This window comes from Panthera onca, chromosome B2 (assembly GCF_046562875.1).
Source record: "Panthera onca isolate mPanOnc1 chromosome B2, mPanOnc1 haplotype 2, whole genome shotgun sequence".
In the NCBI taxonomy this organism is placed as follows: Eukaryota; Metazoa; Chordata; class Mammalia; order Carnivora; family Felidae; genus Panthera; species Panthera onca.
The window spans coordinates 63,561,292-63,578,979 of NC_138343.1; the positions used below are offsets into that span (position 1 = coordinate 63,561,292).

The 17,688-nt window shown below is 39.3% G+C and overlaps 1 protein-coding gene across 5 annotated transcripts in view; it reads left to right on the forward strand.

Annotated features, from left to right (window-relative positions):
• The first annotated feature begins 447 nt into the window (after positions 1–447).
• The window catches only part of SMAP1 (small ArfGAP 1), a 206,648-nt gene continuing 189,407 nt past the window's right edge, over positions 448–17,688 (forward strand). The window contains exon 1 of one of the 5 annotated variants that reach the window (XM_078447065.2): positions 448–836. In XM_078447065.2, coding sequence (XP_078303191.1) covers positions 719–836 — 118 coding nt within the window. In that variant the 5' untranslated portion in view covers positions 448–718. The remainder of the gene's footprint in view (positions 837–17,688) is intronic. The other 4 variants (XM_078447064.2, XR_013555666.2, XM_078447061.2 and 1 more) reach the window with 4 other exon arrangements.

The window sequence follows — 17,688 nt, forward strand, 5'->3', positions numbered from 1 at the left end:
CAATGTCAGCCCTTAACATATGTCACTACCAAACTAATTCTCTGGGACTGTTTTCACTATTTTATTCCACTAGTGTGTCCAATTTCTAGGATAGTGCCTGTTTCAAAACTGCAGGTGAATAAACATGGAATGAATAAATGAATGCGGTTAATCACTTTTATTTATGCATTTCCAATGTTGCTCCAGCAAGCGCAAAGGCAAGAAAGCAAGTCAAAGTCACCTCCTTGTAAAGGTCTTCCTTCACCGGGTTTCACCCGAGGGCACTCTGGTACAGTGTGATCTCCAAGGTGGGGAAGCCCACAGCGGGCAGCACTAAATACCTTCCCGTAATCACCTTTGGCGAAGGGCCCAGCGCAGAGATCCCCTCCCGGCCGGTTTCCCGGGGAAGTTCGGCGCATGCGCAGCTCGCCCGGCGCCTGGGTTCCTTCCTGCGGCGCCACCCGGAAGCTTCAGCCCCGTCTCCCCCCCTCCCCCTCCCCCTCCTTGTCCCTCGCCGGCTCTGGCTGTGCGTGCGGGGCCGGCCCGGCGAGGAGGCGGGACACGTCGGCGCTGCCACCCGCCGCCGCCGCTCCTCCTTCTGTTCCAGCTGCCGCTGCCGCCGCCGCTTCCTCGGCTGAGTCCGCCCGCGGTCCCGGCGGCTCCAGGTGTGTTCACCCCGCCCAGCTGCCAGAGCCCGCCGCCGCCGTAGCTGCCCTGGGCTCCTCGCCCCGCTTCCGAGATGGCGACGCGCTCCTGCCGGGAGAAGGCTCAGAAGCTGAATGAGCAGCACCAGCTCATCTTGTCCAAGCTGCTGAGGGAGGAGGACAACAAGTACTGCGCCGACTGCGAGGCCAAAGGTAGCGCGGACGTCGCCGCCCCTAGTCGGGGCCTCCTGCGGCCGGTGACCTTCCCGTCGCCACGGCGCCCGGGGCCCGAGCGGACGCCGCGGCTGCGTCCGGCCGGCCCCGGCCCTGAAGGGAGGGCGGGCGCAGGCTGGAGTCGCCCCTCACCTCCGCCAGAGGCGGTGGCGAGGTCAGGCCCGTGGGCGCCGGCACTGGCCCCAGCCCCTTCTCCTCTCCGGTCCCGGGGCAGAGCCGTGTCCGCGTCGCGATGCTCAGATCCCCCCCAGAGGGCCGGGGCCAGAGCCGGGCCGGGAGCGCGGAACGGGGCGACGGCCTGGCCAGGGCTTAGGGTTAAAGGGTTGCCCTCCACCCGCCTCAGCTCGCAGGTACATCCGTGGGTGGGGCCACCCTTAGTCTCGGTCTCCGCCTCGACCCTTCCCCCGTGACCACGTCGTGCCTCCCGGGGCTCCGAGGCTCGGTATCTCAGGTTGGAGCCCTACCTGCCTGTCCACCTGACAGCTTTGTACCGGGCTTTTGCTTCTTCGCGAGAAAGAGTATGGTGGTCTTTTTTTGCTGGTTTGGAGTTTTACTGAGTAAAACCATTGGGGAGGGGTCTTTAGTAGTAGTAGTAGTGATAACTGTTTTTTTAAATCTAGATACTAACCAGAATGAAGAGGAATTTCATTACATGAGTCCCGTGGACGGTGTGCTTATTATGTTCCTGAAGCTTTTAATAATTATATTGTGTCTGACCAGTTGCTTTGGGAGAACATGTGGACATTGGTTTGTGTGACCCATAGACGTTGAAGGTGCATTTTTTAAAGATCCAGAGGTGAAAAAAACCCCCTAATTTTAGTTTGTTCCGTTGGAGGGCTTCTGCCTCAGCTTTGAAATAGATACACTATTTTTAGCCTATATGTTTGGGTTTGGAGATCTGATTTATATTTAATGTCTTCTAAGTAATCTCATGAGAATAAGGTTTCAGATTTTTAAAAAGAAAACTGTCATGTGTTTAGGAAAAGATCTTGCTTATTTGTAAATTGGTTTATTTGGTGAGAAATAAGTAGTTCTCCAAAGCAGAAGTCAGACTTTGAGAATGTCATTTAAGATTTCTGTTATTTGACTTAGACTTTTCCTGAAGCTTTACTGTTCTTACTCAATATTGTGTAAATGAGGCGCGTTTCATTGGGCTGATAATGTTTGATTAGACTAAGCCACAAGGCATCAGGAAGTCACTTCACTACCATACTACCATAACAGGTACTGGATCACTGGAAGGTCATGTGGGAATACTGTAACTGACCATGTGTTGAAGCACTTTTCATATGGTACCTTGACTCACCCAAGCTTATATTTATTCTGTGTAACTTTTCAGGTGATGAATTAAAAATGCCTGATTATTGTAGTAAAACTTGTTTACCTCATATTGATTATGTGTGTGGATTTTTGGGGAATACTCTTTTGTATTGAGGCTCAATTACTCATCACTGCACCAGTAAAACGCTGAAAAATGGGGCCTTTAAAAGGCCAGAAAAAGAAATGAGCTGCATTTTGGGTAATAAGTTACATGCTTAAAAAGAGATGCTGGTATATTTTAAATATTCATTAAGTATTAAATAGTAACAGTTTTAGTAAGTACTTTCATTAAGTATAGAAATAATTGAAAAATAATGTTTGTTTAAATTTTTGTCCCCAAAAAAGTACTTTATAAAATCAGATATTCACTAATGCTTCCCAAAATAATTTATAGGTTTTTAAAAAGCCATTATTTGCCACATGGTAACATTTTCATATCCATCTTTTGAAGTAAGGAGAGGAGAATCATGTACTTTTAAAATTAGGGCAAAAATTTTATTTTAATCTGAGGAAAAGGGAGCATTAGTTTGCTTGCTATTTGTGTTGCCACTGAGGTCCATAGATATATATTGCATGAATGTTTTTATTTTGGTTTTGTTTGGTCTTCTGTTTCTGGGTTTGTTTTTGAGAAATGGAGAAGGTTGGAGAGAAGAGAATATTATCAAGAGTTTGAGGATGCAATGTGAAGGGCATGAATTCCAGTCATGATTTAGAAAGACCATTACTCTTTCCATGTTGTTACTAAATCTTGAATGATACTAAATTGATCTTCTAAAAATTTATTTTATTTTATTTTAAATGTTTATTTATTTATGAGAGAGACAGACAGAGTGTGAGCGGGGAAGGGGCAGAGAGAGAGAGAGGGAGACAGAATCCGAAGCAGGCTCCAGGCTCTGAGCTGTCAGCACAGAGCCCGAAGGGGAGCTTGAACTCAAGAACCGTGAGATCATGACCTGAGCCAAAGTCAGACGCTTAACCAACTGAGCCACCCAGGCGCCCCAACTTCTAAAAATTTTTTTAATGTTTATTCATTTTTGAGGGAGAGAGAGAGACAGAGCGAGACAGAGTGTGAGCAGTGGAGGGGCAGAGAGAGAGAGGGAGACACACAACTGAAAGCGGGCTGTAGGCTGTCAGCACAGAGCCTGACACGGGGCTTGAACTCACGAACTGTGAGATCATGACCTGAGCGGAAGTTGGGAGACTTATCCGACTGAGCCACCCAGGCACCTCTTAAATTGATCTTCTGAATTATTTCACTGTTTTATCTTGATCTTCCAGGAAAAAACATCACAGTTAAGTTTAATTAGTTTAATTAGATTTGATCTCATAGTTGTATTACTTGAAAAATTTGACATGATTGGGCCACTGATATAATTAAATATATTTTGTACAAGTTTTGAGTCTTTGGTATGGTTGAACCCCATTATAGAGCTCTTTAGTAGAGTTCTTGGCTTGTTAAATGATTTTGGATTCATTATTATACATGCCAGACAACATAGTAAATGCAGATAGTGAAATTCTGATTAAGTATATTTTTAAAAGATATGCTAAGGGTCTTATTCTACACCTTAGCTATTATACAGAGTTCCATACTGTATGTATATATATGTGTGTGTGTGTGTGTATTAATTTTTCCTCACTAATAAACTACATCAAGCTTTTCATGTATTTTGAAGCTATTTCCTAGTTAACTCAGTTTTCTTTCAAAAAATACGTCCTCCACTGCTCTTTGAGAACAAGTACCAAAGACTAAATTTAAAGTGTAGGGCTAAAGATTACCCCATTCTGTTGACTTGTAATAGTTGGCAGAGTTATATCAATTGGATTTTGACATTTTCTTACTGAGTCACCAGTGTGTTTCCTGAGTTGACATTATTTAAGAAGTAAGGAGGGAGAGAAGGATGGCATAGGTGCCAGTTTCCTGCTCTTGATTCTACACTTACTAGATCTGTTGAGCAACTAGAGAAAAAAAACAGGCAGATGGGGCTGGACTTCCTCTCCCTGGCCTCATTGGTGACTCTCTGGGAGTTTTAACACAGTTCTATTGGTTATTAGTTGGTGGCGATTTATGGAGCAGTGAGGATTTAGAGCCTCTTGCCAATCTAAAGTTTAGTTTTTAGTATTTAAAGTTTCATCCACGGTTAGTACTAGTTTTGATTCTGAACGTGTATCAATTGGCATGAATATGTTGCCTCTTGCCCAGTAAGTTTTGGGGTAGTAAGAAACAAGGTTTTTTGAACACTTAGAGATTGTTTTGTTTCATCTGTCTGGTATTAAGAGGTTAAGTTCCTTGCCCAGATCAAGCACTTATTTCTTCATTCCACAGATCGTGACTTGAGGGGACACTGCTAAACACTGTATTGGATTATGGAGCTAAAATATTTGTGAGACCTAAGGAGACCTAAGGAGTTTGTTCAGAGAGGACTGCATTTTTGCAAATGAGTAATTCCAAAACAGTGTACTAAGTGTTATAATAGTGGTTATAAGAGGTGCCTCCCTCTCTACTTATTTTGGGCTGCTGTCCCATCTCATGTGACTTTTGGTTGTCTTCACAGTTCCTAGAATGCTGCCTCAAGGCCCTTGCACATGCTGTTCTTTCTGCCTGTGAAGTTCTCTAACAGTTTTTTGCTTGATCAGTTTTACATATCATCCCCTTTCTGCTTAAATGTTTCTGGAAGGGAAGTGATTCTCTCTGATTTTCTATATTAGATTAGACTTTCCTTTATATGTGTAAGACATCCTGAATGTTTTATTACACTTAAGTACAGTTGTAATTAAACATTATTTGGGTATTTATTGGGTAATCTATATCCCTGTTGGATTATAGCTATAAGAGAGGAAAGACCTTGTTTATCTTGTTTAGGCTTGTATCCCCTGCCCTCTACACAATGGGTGACATGTGGTAGGTTTAGTGTAACTCAACAAGTATCTTTTGAATGAATGAATGTGAATGAGTACAGAGCCAAGGGCAGGCAGCAGGGTATGTGGAAATAGTTCACATATAGGCGGAGTGACCCTGTTGGAAAATATTTACAGGAGTCTTGTTTGAGCTAGGTTCAGAAGATGGAGTGGGATTTTAGCAGATGGAGAAGGAATTAAAGGACACAGCTGCACACACAAGGTGCGTAAGAGGTATTTAAAATAACATAAGAGGTTTCCATGTGGACTTTTTTGGGTAAGCTTTCTCTAAGCATGGTCAGATTTGATGGTGGCGGGTCAGGAAGAACTGAAATGGTGAGAGATTCCAGGCATGTCACTTAATTATCACAGTAGTCCAAGCAAGAGTGTAAGGACCTGAACTCACTTAATGTTGGGGTATAGGGCAGGAAACAGAACAGCTGTAGTTATTTTAAGGAATAGGGTGTTTACATTGGAGAGGCTAAAGGAGCAAAAATTGGGAACCACTACTGGACTTCTGGCTTCAAGGCTACACACTATTACCACTGCTACTGTTACCACCACTGCCATGGCTTCTCACCCGTGGAGCTGGTGAGCCAGCGGACGGGGGAATAAGACTGTGGTTACTGCAACCCTTCAATGTCTTGTTAGACATTTTTTCAGTTGCCCTTACTATAGGAAGATGGTCTTTGCTGAACTTGTGCCTTCCATGTGCAAATAACTGGCAGACTAATGTCCAACACTTTGCCTTCAAGGGAGTCTTCTAGCTTTCTAACCTTTTCAAAAAGTAGAAACATGAAGTGAAGGTTGTGAGACCCAGTCCAAGAGTCTACTACAGGCAGTGAGGATGGAGAACATTTTTCATGAAGTGTGTAATGTTTAAGAGTTCTTATGTAAACTTATTTTAAAGTAATTCATACTAAAAAGTAAAATTCACTTGAGAAACTGATATTTATAATGATGTTGATGCTCATAGGATAAATTCATACAAACAAAATCTTTGATTGTAATTCACCTAAAGAGAACTGCAAATCTGAAAGTTCCCTCAAAATGCTAACCTTCAGGTTTGATTGGTCCGTTGTTGTCATAATTCTGCTGATCTTGAGATTTTCTCTGATGATTATGTGTAGAGCCTGGTGTCAGAGCCAGGATAGAAACCACTGGTCTCTCTCTGACTCATCAGAGCACAAGCAGGGGAGGAGCAGAGAGAGAGGGAGACACAGAATCAGAAACAGGCTCCAGGCTCTGAGCTGTCAGCACAGAGCCTGATGCGGTCTCCAACTTAGAACTGCGAGATCATGACCTGAGCCGAAGTTGGATGTTTAACCGACTGAGCCACCCAGGTGCCCCTATCTTGGCGTTTTAAACCACAGAAACAACTTGATAGACTTGAAAGAGCACTGACCTGGATTAAGTTAGTAAAGCTAGGTTTGAGTCCAGCTTTTGCCTCTTGACTTACTTGGTGACCAGTTGTCCCTGTTCTCGTTGAACCTTACTACAAAGATTTATTTCAGCTCTGATGTGATCTGTGTTCTTTTTTGAAACCTATGTTTCATATCACTTCTAAGTCAGTATTTACTATTGTTGATTTCAAAAAATTGGTTTTTTTAAATTAATTAATAATTTAATTTTGGGTCTTACAGAACTTTGGATCTTGATCAAACCTGTATACTTTTAAAGCTTTTCACTGATGATTTAGGTCTTTCTGAGCCAATTACCTGGTATTATCTTTAATTATCTCAAGCTGTATCATATAACCCACAGGAATATTCCTCACAGATTGAGGAATCCTTTTGTTTGAAACTTTTTCCCTAATGCTTTCATGGATTATAGTAAGATCAAAGAAACTATCACCTGTTCTAGTCATCTACTACAGCCATACTTTAGGACTGTATAGCCATACATAACCATACATTTAGTCATACATAGTACCATATGGAAATGATTTAAAAAATTTCACTAAAAAGAGCTTAGAGGCACCTGGGTAGCTCAGTTGATTGTCTGACTCTTGATTTCAGCTCCGGTCATGATTCCAGGGTGGTGGGATTGAGCCCCACATTGGGCTCTGTGCTGTTGGAAATATGTACTAATTTCATGCTCGTGTCCATTTTGAGTAGTAAATATGAGGACTTTGAGAGTCTAAAGGGCAGAGAATTACAAGCCTTCCAGTAATTCTCCATTCGCTTTGCATCCTCCCCTTTCCCCCAACAATTTTTCTTTTTTTTGCCTCCATTTCACAAGAGATCCAAGTGATTGCTTTTAGGAGTGATTGATGATAGACTTTCATGTCTATCACTGATCTTTTGTAAAGAGTGCATTTCAAGGACCAATGATCAGCTAAACCCAAATCTTGAAAATAAAGGAAATTTAAAACCTCTCTGGGGCATTATATTTAGGATAACTTTATCTTCCAATACAGGAACATTCATTAAAAATTATGGTTTAGTCTAGATGTTTTTTAATTGATGTATTTCTACTCTTGAAAGCTGCTTTTAATGTAGGGTGGTGATGGTGCATCGTGCCAAAAAACTAGCAGAAGTATGATTTTTGAAGTGAAATGATCATCACTAGTATATTAATTTCCTAATGCTGCTATCAAAAATTATCACAAACCTAGTGGCTTAAACAACACAAATTATCATCTTACAGTTCTGGAGGTTAGAATCCAAAATGAGTCTTCTTGAGCTAAGATCAAATGTGTTCCTTTTGAGGCACTAGGGGAGAATCTGTTTCCTTATCTTTTCTAGCTTCTGGAAGTCACCTGTGATGTTTGCCTCATGGCCCCTTTTGCCATCTTCAGTGTGTCATCTTCAGATCTCTTTCTGCCTTTTTGTGTTTGCATCAATACATCTTCTCTGGCTTTTGTAAGGACCCTTATGATTACATTGGGTTTATCTGGATAATCTAGGATAATACTATCTCAGTATCCTTAACTTAAACACACCTGCAAAGTCTGCTAGGCACTATGATAATTTATAAGGAGCAAATAAAATACAGTCTAAAGTTTGTCATATTATTAGCCAAAAGAATGCCCCACAAGTACTTTTAGCTCCAAGGAGCTGTACAACTTTTTGATTCTGTGACATTGGAATTTTTTGTTGTGAGACCTGTGGCTCACTTCCTAGGACTTGAAAAATCATTGTTTGGGGGAAATCCCTGATTTTAATGGCTTCCTGTTGTGCCAAAATGAGTTATTGCTCTATTAATATGCCCCTTATAAACAAAGGAGGGTTTTCTCGAGTTTATGTCTTCTCTTTTTTTTTTTAATGTTTTTATTTATTTTTGAGACAGAGAGAGACAGATTATGAACAGGGGAGGGGCAGAGAGAGAGAGGGAGACACAGAATCTGAAGCAGGCTCCAGGCTCTGAGCTGTCAGCACAGAGCCCGACGTGGGGCTCGAACTCACGGAGTGTGAGATCATGACCTGAGCTGAAGTCGGACGCCCAACCGACTGAGCCACCCAGGCGCCCCTATGTCTTCTCTTAATGATTCTTTTGTTTTTGACCTCAGGAGAGTGATCCTTTTACTGAGATTAGCTTGCTCCAATCTAGGGTTCATGATAGTAGGATATATATTTGAATAGCTAAATCAGAAGAAAACTGTGGATTATTTTTAATGGCAAACAGTGGAGCATGAACTTGATCAGGAGCCTTCACCACTACACCATATCTTTGTCAAAAACCAAAACACTGCACACGGGGTAAAACAAAGCAGAAAGATGAGTTTATTATAAGGCTTTTTACCTGCAAGTCAGGTAACTCAAGGCTGTGGGAGCAGTGAGTTCGGAGTTGCTCACAGACTAAGGGATTTTTATGGGATAAATACAGAAGTTACTTGGTTGCCTAGTGGTCTTGTTTCTTATTTGGATTTGGGTAGCTTGGTTAGGAACAAGGAAGTTCATAGATGGCCTGAACAGACTTGGTGTTTGATGATTGGCTGGTGTCCTTTACTTATTTCTGAGAGAAGAGCTGTAAGTTTCTGTAAGATTAGGTTAAGTTTCCTTCATGCATTGGTGTTGACTGTGTGCAGTTTGTCCTTGACATAAGTGACTTCATTTTGGTTTGGTTCTACACCTTCTAGACTTAAGGGTATGAAATCACATCTTATATAGATAAAATTTAAAATCAGATTTGACTGGGCTTTAAAACCCCTTAATAGTTTATATGATTTTTATGTCTTCAACTGTGTATAATTATTCTTATGGAAACAAGAATTTCATTACTTCAAAATAATTGGGCTTCATTAAAGAAAAGAAACAAAGGAAAGTTTCTGCATTTCAAACTGTTCTACTTAAAGTTAAATATTGTCCCTAGTGGTGAATGGCCATAGGTGAATACTCAGGTTATTTCTCCTTGACAGCATTCTTTTTTATAATTTTAATATTAAATTTGTGTAATCTTAATAAATGTTGATATATTTATTAATAGAGCTATATATGATGACTATTACTTGATAATAATGTATATGAAGCATTTATAGAGTTTGATATATAGTAGGTAGTCAGTAAATGTTGCATTTGTATCTTAAGTCTTGTATAAGACCTATAAACATTTTTGTTTTCTTTTTTCCTCCAATTATTTTATTATTTTTTTAATGTAAGTATTTTTTTTTCTTTTTTCTAAGTTTTAATTCTGGTTTAGTTAACATACAGTGTTATGTTAGTTTCAAGTATACAGTGTAGTGATTCAGCAATTCTGTACATTAGTTGGTGTTCACCATGATAAAGGTATTCTTTAATTCCCATCACCTATTTTCACCCTCCTGTAACCATCAGTTTGTTCTCTATAGTTAAGTGACTGTTTCTTAGTTTGTTCTTTTTCCATTTGCTTGTTTGTTTTGTTTCTTAAATTCCACATATAAGTGAAATCATATGCTGTTTTTCTTTCTCTGACTTATTTCCCTTAGCATTATAGCATATATAGCATATATCTAGCTCCTCCAATTACTTTTTAAGAGAATTGTTCAAGGTTTCAGATGTAAGAAAACTCCTTCCTCCTCCATATTTTCCCTAAGTTTTATTGTTGTGAAATTTTTCTGAATTTTGTGTTTTTTTTTTTTTTTTTTTTTTTTAACTTAGAAGTTGTAATTGACTATGAGGGTTAACTTTTGGTTGTAATTATTGTAGGAAGTAAAAACAAACAAACAGCTATCCAAATATTTGATAGAGACACATTCTCTTCTTTGTAATGTGGTTTCCTTTTCTATTTGCATTAAATTGTTATTTTTTACAAGCAAAGGTTACTAGTCTCTTGTTGCAATTACTCTCTCCATATTGTGAGATTACAAATGATTTTTTTCATTGTGGAAATTTTGCTCAGCTATTCTACAGAAGCAGCTTCCCTTCTATTGTTTATTTACTGAAAATTAGTTGTTACTTGGGATTTGTTTTTTAGCGGGGACAATGATTTTACTTCTGTAGATGAGACAAGGCTATCAGGTGACTGCCTTCTTTTTTGGCCTTTTATCACTTGTCCCAAATTTATGGCAATTATACTTTGACTGGTTTTAACTTAGTTGGTAAAATATGCCTGTAAACAACAGGAAACAAAGGTTTTTGCCTAAAATAAATGTTTGTCTAGCTTTCAAAAAAGTAGTTGAGGGGACTTCCAGTTTCTAGTCTGGCTTTAAGACTGGAAGGAGCTTCAAGTCTCCACTCCATCCTAACAAGTAAAAAGCTCAGCAAACTGCAAAATCAACATCTCTTCTTAGATCGTAAGTGAAGTCACAGGGCAAACTGCTGTCCCCAAAATAGGAGGGACAGGCGAATATAATCACAATTCAATGACTCTGTGGGAACCAGTACTGAGGTAGGAAAACTATTGACAAATTGCTGGAGGCTCACTGTGGACAAATATAAGAGTCAGAAACTCCAGGAGGACACAGTTACGGGTAAGGTCCCACACTTTGGTGAGTTTTACCACCAGGAGCTCAACACAGTGAATATGGGAGAAAAACCTATGCTTCTGGCAGGGGAAGGAGAAAAGGAACCATCTTGAAATACACCGGAGCATTCTGTTCTTACTTAGCAAGGTCTGCCTTCTGGAGAAACTGTTTAACTAGAGCTTAACTGACTTGGGGAAGGGAAATATCTAACTCCAGCCACCTGTAGCCTTTCTCAGGAGAGAAGGGAAATGCCAGTTTCAGTCTACTCTAGCCATCCTGTCCCATGGGGGAAGGGGACAGCTGTTGTAGGGGGACTGAGATTTGTGAAGCTCACAGTACAGAGACAGAGGCTCACTGAAAGAGTGAGACGTAATCATAGAACTATGGAATGCTTCCCACCACATTACTAAAACTGTCTACAGCATTTAATTTTATCTAGCACATCATATCCAGCTGTCAAGAAAAAATTACAAGGTAGGGTGCCTGGATGGCTCAGTTGGTTGAGCATCCGACTTTGGCCCAGGTCATGATCTCAAGGTTCATGAGTTTGAGCCCCATGTTGGGCTTTGTGCTGACAGCTCAGAGCTTGGAGCCTGCTTCAGATTCTGTGTCTCCCTCTTTGTGCCCCTCCCCAGCTTGTGCTCTGTCTCTTTATCTCTCAAAAATAAATAAAAACATGAAAAAAATAAAAAAAAAATTACAAGGCGTACTAGAAGGCACAAAAAATAGTTGAGGTTCTTAAATTTCACAGTGAAATTGTTTCACATATCAGAAGTATGGTTACAGGCTACCAGCTCACCTTGTGACATCTAAATATAGTTGGAAAAACATGTAAAAATACTTTCATACATTAAATGAATGTGTAAAGCATATGTAAATGGCTAAAGTTACACTATGTTCAGTTTGAATAAACTTGTTAATATAAATGGCTAAAGTTACACTATGTTCAGTTTGAATAAACTTGTTCAGATCAAATCTATTCCAACCTCTTCCAGTTTAAAAGGTTCTGAAGTTTTGTAGACGAGAGTATCAGTCCCAAGTAATACTGTTACCCAGAGCTAAGGGACAGATCTGTAAACTTCTGCTGCTCAACTGAACTATAATCTTTATAGTAGATCTCAAATACTCATACTCAAATTATTTTTAGAATTCACATGAAGTAAGGAGCATTATACTCATCAGTGACATTTCATATATGTATGCGTCCCTTGAAAATAGTTTACATGGAGGTTGTAATTACTCTTTATATTAAACCTTGGCTTAATATTTCTTTACCAAATCAATGATTTGAAAAAGTTGGGAGGGGGACCCTTCTAAGTTAAAAGAAACAAGAGATATAGCTAATCACAGTCTATGGTCCTCGAGAGGATGTTTTTGGAAAAAGATATTTACAAGAAAATTTTGTGGTGAAGCACTGTTGTGGGAAATAGAACACATTATTAGATGGCATTGAAAACTTATTGTTAATTTGGTAGGTGTGATAATATTGTGGTTATGGGGAGAAAATTTATATTTTTTAGAGATTCATACTGAAAAAGTTAGAGGTGGTATCTTGATGTCTGAAATTACTTTCCTGTACCTCAACATAAAAAATGAAAATATGGCTAAAATGGCAAAATCTTAACAATTGTTGAATCTGGGCAGTGGATATGTGGGTGTTTGTCGTGCTATTCTTGTTTTCTGTTCTGTTTTTGAAAATTTTTGATAATAAATATTAAAAAAAGATTTTAGTTTTTAAGAAATAAACTCAAGGTACCAAATAAGTACATAAAAAATGTTCAGCTCTCCTTGGTTGCAGGTTTTTCTTTTTTTCCATTTGGAAGGATAGCACTAATTAACTAGTCTTGACTGATAGTATGTTTCTAGATATTTATATAATTCTCTATCAAATGATATCAACATATATCAAGTATTCTGAACATGCTCAGAGTCTGCATAAACATACCAAGAGAATAAAAGAAGTTAAAAAAAATCAAACTATGATTACAAAAACAGTGTGATTAAGGAATAATTACATAAACTTTTGGCTCTTCATGGTAGACCCTTAGTGATTTTAGGTTGCTGGTCAGAAAAAGGATTATCATGGAGCTGTTTTAGTGCTGTGTAGCTGTTAAAAAAGCATTTGAAAATACAGTAGTGAATGCTCTAATTTTACTTCTCCATCATCCTGTTTTTTAAGAATATGTTAAAGAGAACTGCCACAAACCATCACAGTACACCAGAACCTCTAATGCTAATCACTATCTTGGATTTTATCCAGGGGTTACTTAAAGAAGTATTCATTTCACAGGTACTTTATGAACACCTATTATGTGTAAGGCACAACTGCTAATTGCTGTATGAATTGAAGTAGTGTAAGGTATGTGAATCCTTACAAGGCTTCTGTTTAGGACTTACCATTGTAGGACATAGAAACAGAAGTAGAATCAGGTGCTTATGAAAGCCCTAGAAGGGGTAGAAAAGTAGGCTCCATGCTGACGGAGCCTCTAGGACTGACTCCCAGATCACAGCAGAACTGACCTTCCAGGGAACCATTAACTCAGAGGCTGTCACTGAACTGTTGAGTCTAAGAAAACACCAAATTAGCTGTAGCCCAGGGATTAGAAAGCTACATCTGCCTTACAATACCGGTAAACTGGTAAGTAGGTACTGGAATGTGGGGTCTGTCATCATCTGTGTCAAAATTGCTTCACACCCATGAAGTGGGAGACTAGACATTCTATGATCTTCCTGCAGAAAATAGCTAAAAAGGAGAGTAGTTACCGCACTTTTGCTTTCAAATATGGCATAAGTGCATCTAATTGATGGAAACGTTCTCAGTCAGAACTTTATAAAAGAATCTGAGAAATAGACTTTTTTAGCTTTTCATCCTCTGAAACCAGGAAGGCACACCAGAAATAGGGTGGAATAGAGGTTGTGTGAGCAAATCAACAGTATCTACCATGGTTTCTGTCTTAGCTAGTTGCATCAGAATGAATAGAATGTATGTAGCTTGAGAAGGAAAGAAGTAGAAAGTCCTCCAGCAGCCATTTATTTTTTCTTTGTCTTTGGCTCTGTCTCTGGGTCTATAACACATGATTCTTTTTGCCTGCTTCATTCTTTACTGACTGCTTTCCCTTATTCATATGCTTGCCTATACCTCACTAGTTCCTAAGTCTATATGACCTGTTATTTGGCTTCCTAGAGGTGGTTGTCTTTTTCTTTGGGTCATATACCATATTCCTGGGTGAGATGAACTGGCCCAGCCTGGGCCATGTGCCTACCTCTGATCATTGTAGCATGGAGGTGATGTGGTTTGAAGTAGTGGGGTTCAGAGCTAATGGGCAAGAAAGAATTCTTGAGACATCTTTGGGAAAAGGTGGTTTTATTAAAGCATGGGGACAGGACCTGTGGGAAGAAAGAGCAATACTGGGGTTGTGAGGAGTGACTGATTATACAAGATTTTCTATCCTGTGGACAGGAGGGTGATATTAGGGCTTTAGGAAATTGAGTCTATAGATTTCTGGAGATTGCATTTTTTTTCTTTCAAATCATTAAGACAGTTGAAAACTGATGGAGACTCTGCCCTGCATGACCTTGATCTCTATCAGTTAACCATTTGTTTTTCCTTTTGTTCTTGGGCAGCCTGAGGAATGCCTGAGGAATGGGGGGTAGTGATTGTGGGGTGTTAGCTTGTGCTTTGCCCTCAGCTTGCCTTTTGCTCCCTCATCATTTCCCCCCTGAACAATTTTGACCCTTAAATCTCTAAGGTTGTTGAAGGCAGAAGGTCTCATGTTCTGTGTAGCTTCTTTCTGCTGAGTAGGGGCGTAGAGATGTCCCTACTTTTGGCTTGACATTGATCATCTGGGGAGTTTATATATATGAGTTAACCAAAGGCAGAGGCAGCTGAATCCATTGTGGACAGTAAGTATCTCTGTGGGTGGTAAGGATCATCGATGTGAAATCATTGTAGTGATGGAGTCTTGGCACCAAGTAGAGACATTGAAAAAGCCAACATACTAGGTAGGATTAATATGGCTATAAGGAATAAGTCCAACAGAGAGACCCCTAACAGTTGACCATAACCCCCCCTCCCCCCAAACCAGTAACTTAACCAATCATTTAAAGAGAGAGAAGGATTTTATAGAGCCTCAGTTTGGGTATCCGTATCTTTTAATAGGCCTGTGACATTTTTGTGATAATCTGGAGTATATATACATCACTCTCTTAATAATGGCATATGTACCACCTTGTGGTGCTGTTAAAACATCTAATGCCATTCTATTTTGTAGAACTGTTTCATGCATTTGAGTTTATTTTCTTTTTGAGAGAGAGGGAGGGAAGGAGGAAGGGAGGGAACGTGTGTGTGCATGTGAATAAGGAAGGGACAGAGGCAGAGGGAGAGAGAGAATCTTAAGCAGGCTCCATGCCCAGGTTGGAGCCCGATGCAGGGCTTGATCTAATGGCTGCGAGATCATGACCTGAGCCGAAATCAAGAGTCAGATGCTTAACCGACTGAGTGACCCAATTGCCCCTGCATTTATTTTAGTGTTTAATAATGTAATGCTGTTTTGAGAGTCATTTAAGGCCTTAATTGTGTAACAGGTGTTATTAGCCATCATATAGACTCTGTTTTGTCTATATGATGTAAGCGTCAGATAATTAATAAGAGGCACTTTTATAGAAACAAAAGAAAAATATACGTTAATGGATAGAGCAAATTATAAACCCAGTGTTTGAGTCTCGAATGCTGCCCATGAAAAGATTTTTGGATGTCAGGCTTGAAGGATCCTCAGATGGAGTGGGAACAGGCAGCTGGAATCAGATGGGTTTTTCTGGTTTGTAATTCAAATGTATCTGGTGATCCTTTTGAAAGGCCCATTGTAAGAAGGAACTGTCAGTATAAATTGGGGAAAAAAAAATGACAAAGTACTACCATCACTTTCCTTTGAAGAGAAATTTGAGGTCTTCCATAGGTTCACAGAACAAGAAGGGCTGTTAGTTTGCTTATTGGTTTCCTGTGAATGACAGGTTTTATTTTAGATATATGAGCCTGTGAAGAGTGTCCCTCCAATGTTACTGCAGTGGGTGTACATAATATGACCTGGTAGAGGCCTTTCCTTTTGAAGTAAATCCCCTGCTGTATTAGACTTTCAATCCTTTAAATAAACCATGTGTTCTGGGTTTTTATAGGGTGGGTTGCCAGTAGCTGTCAGATTAGGTATAGGGAGGATATGGTTTACATATTCATTTAGAGATTTATGAATTAACCCACCCTCAAGTTAATAATTTAATAAAGAACTATAGTCTTTATTGATTGGTCTACAGTGAGAAAAGACATTTCATATACAGTTGTTGGGAATCTATCCCACTTTCCACTTATTCAAATAATCATATGCTGATGGGGTCTTATTATTATCCCCACAGAATAACAAGCAAGAAGATTGTCAGTACATGAGCTGTTTCTCTGAAGTTTACCTCAAGTTGTCCAGCATCAGTTTTTAGAGCTTCAGGAAAAGGCAGTTTTAGTTTTTAATGACTTTAAAAGTTAAGAGAATGGAAGAAGATTGGAAACCTTAGTTGGAGAGCTATAGCCAAATACTTGAGGAAACAAGAAGAATTTAGGTTATACTGTAGTTTATAATAAATAGTATTAAAATTTAGTATCTCCAAAGATGTGTTATTGAAACATAGTTTTCCCCTACAATTACCCTCATTTCCAGAGATACCCAAATCAAGACTAATTTGTTTATAAAACAAGTCCAGTTTAATTGCTTAGATAAGCTCAGGAAGAATAGCGATTGACCATGTAGATCTTTTAAAATTTGTTTTGCTGCACCTTTTCATAAGGAATCTATATTGAACTTTTAGTAGCCTATCTAGGCCAGAAGCCAAGCCAGATACTTGCTATCACACATGCCTACAGTACCTGTAGACTTGGGTAAATTTCTCTTCTTGAGGTCTCCCAAATATCCTGAGCTTCCTGCACTTGCCAGGAAGTGACATTCTTTACTCACCTGGGAACTCTGTAAGCAAGGTATTAGGCCAACATTTCCAAGGGGCTTTATGCTTCCATGTATCATAAAGTCAGCTTCAGTTCCTTAAAGCTGTTTGGTCATATCCAAGTCTATGCATGTCTCTTAAAAATGACATTCCAGTCAAAGCCTAGGTAAAATAACCAATGTTTCCAATGGTGTCCTGTTGCAAGGAGAACAGATTCTTCTTGAACTTTTGCAAATGACTATGATTGCCATAGAAGAAAGAATACTCACTGAGAGTTTTCTGAATTTCAGGGGGCTTAGGTAGACAGAAAAGTTAAATGCTTCAGTTTGTTTACAAATGAATACTTTATCACATTTCTGTAAATCATAGATATTTTAAGAGAAAATGTCCTTAATCCAGAAGAGTAAACGTTAGAGAACCAGCAGTGTTTCAGACAAGAGTCACAGAAGTTATAATCATCTTCAGTTCATTTAATTTCATGTTAGTAATTCTTGTTCAGTTTGAACACAGCTTTTAATTAGTTCTGGAAATTCTTACCCATTTCAGTTTTATGATTTTAAAAATATAAAAAACCTGTATTTGTTCAAAAAAAGACCTTTTTATGAGTTTCCTTGAAGATGAAACTTATTTTGAAATGACAAATGATAATTGATAAGGAAATTCATTTATTTCTGTGACACAGAAAATTTCAGTAATCAAAATGTTAAGCGATGGTCTTACACCAGAACACATTAAAACTCAGGAATT